General features: G+C 53.6%; 1 protein-coding gene across 1 annotated transcript in view; it reads right to left on the reverse strand.

Moving 5' to 3' along the window:
* The window catches only part of LOC104470390 (voltage-dependent R-type calcium channel subunit alpha-1E-like), a gene marked incomplete at both ends in the record, with an annotated part of 6878 nt that extends 3302 nt beyond the window's left edge, over positions 1–3576 (reverse strand). The window contains 5 exons of the mRNA XM_010085291.1: positions 397–505; positions 1149–1255; positions 1552–1652; positions 2188–2295; positions 3471–3576. Coding sequence (XP_010083593.1) covers positions 397–505; positions 1149–1255; positions 1552–1652; positions 2188–2295; positions 3471–3576 — 531 coding nt within the window. The remainder of the gene's footprint in view (positions 1–396; positions 506–1148; positions 1256–1551; positions 1653–2187; positions 2296–3470) is intronic.
* Between the last annotated feature and the right edge of the window lie 218 nt (positions 3577–3794).

Here is a 3794-nt window from a genome sequence, read left to right on the forward strand (position 1 = left end):
GGCACGGGTGAGATGCCGGAGGGGCGTGCTCCCACTGGAGACAGTTTGACAGCTCAGTTTGGGAGCGGGGACACCAGCACTGACAACAAAATGAACATGAATCCGAAAACATCAGATACCATCACTCAGCATGGGGTAACCCACTGAAACCAGCTCTCAGTGGAAAAAAAAAAAGAGCAGCCTGTGAAGAGAAGGATATTTTACTGCAGGACATCACACCCCGGTCACAGCTCTCACCCCAAAAGCACTTGCTGCTGCCTGGCCCCCAAGCCAGAACCCCAGCTGGGGGACACCTGGGGATGTTTGATCCCTGCTTCGGATCTGCCATCCCCACGCCGGCAGCCCCACACCTCCCCGTGCCCACCAGCATCCTCGCTGGGCAGCGCATGACTTTACCAGAGATTGGTGCTCCTGGAACTGCCCGTGGGCTGGGTCCATGCATGCCAGCTGGAAGATCTCCTGTGGCGAGAGTGGGCTCAGCGAGGGAAACCCGCTCCGGCTGCTCCTGCAAAGACAGTCCTGCTTCAGGGAGGACACAAGCTGGCTGCTGTCACCACTGGGTATCACCTCCCCAGGGATTCAGAGCTGGGGACCACCTCGTGCTCGCGCTCCAGGCTGTCAAAGGTGGACACCCCCAGGACAAACATCATATGCCTGGGAGAGCTGAAGCAGTGCCTGGGCAGCAGAGGACATTGATGCAACAGGTCCCATGGTGGCAGGGGGACATCCCAAGCACAGATAGCTCCCACCATCTCCTTCCCACCAGCCTGGTGGGGTGCTGGGATCCCCCACTGGCCCTGCACCCCCCAGGGACCTGCTGCTGACCGCTCCTGAGATTCAACTCCATCCCAGACCCTCCTAGGTAAGAGAGTTCGCACTCAGTGCCAGGATGGCCCTGCAAGAAGAGTGTCCATGAGGACACGTGGCCATCCCCATCAGCCACCCCGCTGCTGGTGGTGATGCTGACACACCAGGGATCCTGCAAAAGCTTTGTGCTGGGAGTTTTCTGCCCCACACTGGGTTTTCCCTGCTTTTGGCAGCTCTTTAACCCTCTGTGCATCACAGTACCAGCTCCAGAGAACAAAACGAGAGCTGCAGGAACAGAAAAGCGCCAGGAATATCTCCCTTCTTCTCAGGGCAACACTCACAGGCCCGAGAGGGTGTCCTGCTGGAGGTAAGGCAGAGCCTTTGCATTTGAGATGATCTCCTGTGGCAAGGAGGACGGCTCCATGCGCTGGAACATGGGGGCATTTTTCTGTATGGATGAAAAGAAGAAGCTGAGCCTGTAGAAAATGCAGATGAACATGTAGCGCTTCACCAGCCAAGTCTGCACCGCTTGGGAAGGCGACAGTGTGCTCACATTCACTGGCGGGGACCGAGGATGCACATACGCGTGCCTTGGAGTCACCAAACCCCAACCCGTACCACCGTCTTCATCCCTGGCTGCATCCCAGGCAGCTGGCAGCACGTTTGGTTGGGATGCAGTAGGAAGCAGCGAGGATGCTCTGAACATCCTCGTCCTGCCCATCGCGCACTCCCGCCGAGCCTCACCTGCTCCTCCAGCTGCTGCCGCTGCTTTTTTGCTTTGCTCTGCTTGTAGTAATCCATGATCATCATGGCTGCGTATATTTTGCCTACAGTCAGGTCAGAGGCTGAGAGCATAAGAAGGGAAGGAAGGGGGGGACACTTTTAACAGAAACAGCAGGTCCAAAGGCACGAGCACGGATCTTGAGAAGAGCCTTGCTGTGAGATACCCCTGTGATCCGCAAACTCTGCTCACCGCTCCGAAAGAGAGAGGAACACACCCAGGCACTCCACATGAAGATAAAATGGATGGAGATGGCTTGAAAGCATCATCATAAACCACCAAGATGCACACCCTCACTGCATCACCAGATGTAATGGAGCAAGCCATGCTCAGCCTCCTGCCCCTATATGCTCCAGAGACAATTTACAGAAGACTCTAGGGTTGGCAGGAGCAGAACACTGCAAAACGTGAGTTTTTCAAGAGGATTTCCAAACAGCCAGGCAGAGCAAGGCAGAAGCCAGCCTATAGCAACACAACCCCTTTTCCCACTTCTCCCCCAGCTGGGGATGGGTCTGACTGATCCCCACCTCCCTTTGGGAAGAAGTTGCTGCAGGTATGATGGGAAATTGGCAGGGACGACAGACCCTCCAGAGACTCACTTTTTGGCATGGGTACCAACAGGTCAAGCATCTTCTGGGACAGGTGAGGCCAAATGGTCAGGATCTCCTTCTGAAGCTCAGAGTCTAACTGTTGCCAATCTGCACCACCTTGAACAGGGAGGGGAAAAAAACGACCCACATACATCAAGACCTGGAACCAGGGTCTAAGTAAACCCACCCCTTCCCCATCCTGAAGTGAGGTTCACAAGCAGCTACCAGCTCTCAGGGCTGGGAGGGCCATCTTGCATCAGTGAGCCTGGTCTCCTGCTCTCCCAAGGAAACTTTCCTCCCATCCCTTCCATCTGTGCCTCCATCTCCCCATCCCCTGCCCTCCCACTCAAAGCTGCCATCTTCAAGCTCGCCTTGGGTCCGTCTCTGCGGCTCCAATCCCACTCCAGCCCACACACACCTGCTGCTGCCCCACTTTCTCTTTGCTGGTGAGTGGATCATGTGCCGGTGAAAGAGCAGCTCTGCTTGGTTGAAATCCTCAAATACTTTGCGATGCTGTGTGAGGAGGAGCACAGAGCTCTCCGGCCAGCGGTGGCGGGGTTTGCTGAGCTTAGGAAGACCCAGGCTCAAAGGGAACTGTCAACACATGCCAACTGGAGACCCTTGAGCCTGGGGCAGCTTGGCCAAGCTGCAGAAGACCCAGATTCAAATCTCTGCTTTATCTAGATGGGCCTAAACCCGTTGTTTCAAGATGCAAGGAGCTGTCAGAGCACTGGGCTTTTGCTGGTTATCTTGCCCTGGGGTTGGGTTTCTTCCAACAGCTGAGCTTTCCCAGGGGATGTGTTATTCGAAATGGCATGTTTCTGCAGAAAGCTTTTGATCTGATGAATCAGAGCGTTTCTAGCAACAACAACAACAAAGCAGGTTTTCTTGCTCTGAACATTTTATTTTCCCTGAGGGAGAGATTTCTGTTCCCCACAGCCTTAGGAAGCCAAGCACAGGTGACCTTTTCCCTCCTTGGTTTGGTTTTGTACATGGGTAGAAGGGGAATTCTTTCTCCTCTCCATTACACAGTGGACATCAAGCTGATTCTCCTCTCTAGAAGCAGCTTCTAGTAGAAAACTGGCCACCTCTACTCTAAAGAAACAGATTTTTTTTTTTTTTCTAGAAAGCAGCAGACATTTGCACGTTCAACGCAACCGCTTCCATCCATATACCAGGCTCTGGGTGGCCAACCCCAATTTGGCAACGATGTCCTCAGCCTGCCCAAAGGATGAGCGCTGGTCACCTGAAATCCTCCAGGCTCTGTCGCCTCTCTACCCCACCGACCTTACCTTTGGCAATTTTGATGTCCAAGGCCGTGCGTATGAGCGCCATCAAGGTGGAGGTAAAATGGACCGTCATGTCCTCAGCCACGGGCATGTTCATCAGCACCAGTCTCTGCGCAAGAGAGAGAAGAAAACAGCGGACGGAAAACAATATCGAAAAACACATCGACCAGGCTGGAGGAAAAGAAATTCAACATTAAACAAAAGGGTAAAAAATAAAAAATAAAAAGAAATTAAAAAAATAAAAAAGCAACAAAGAGTGTCAAAACAGCACAGCCAAAAAAGAAGGGCAAGGATCACCCCACCACCCCCCCCACCCCCGGCTCCTTC

Source organism: Pterocles gutturalis, unplaced genomic scaffold (assembly GCF_000699245.1).
Source record: "Pterocles gutturalis isolate BGI_N339 unplaced genomic scaffold, ASM69924v1 scaffold45111, whole genome shotgun sequence".
NCBI lineage: Eukaryota > Metazoa > Chordata > Aves > Pterocliformes > Pteroclidae > Pterocles > Pterocles gutturalis.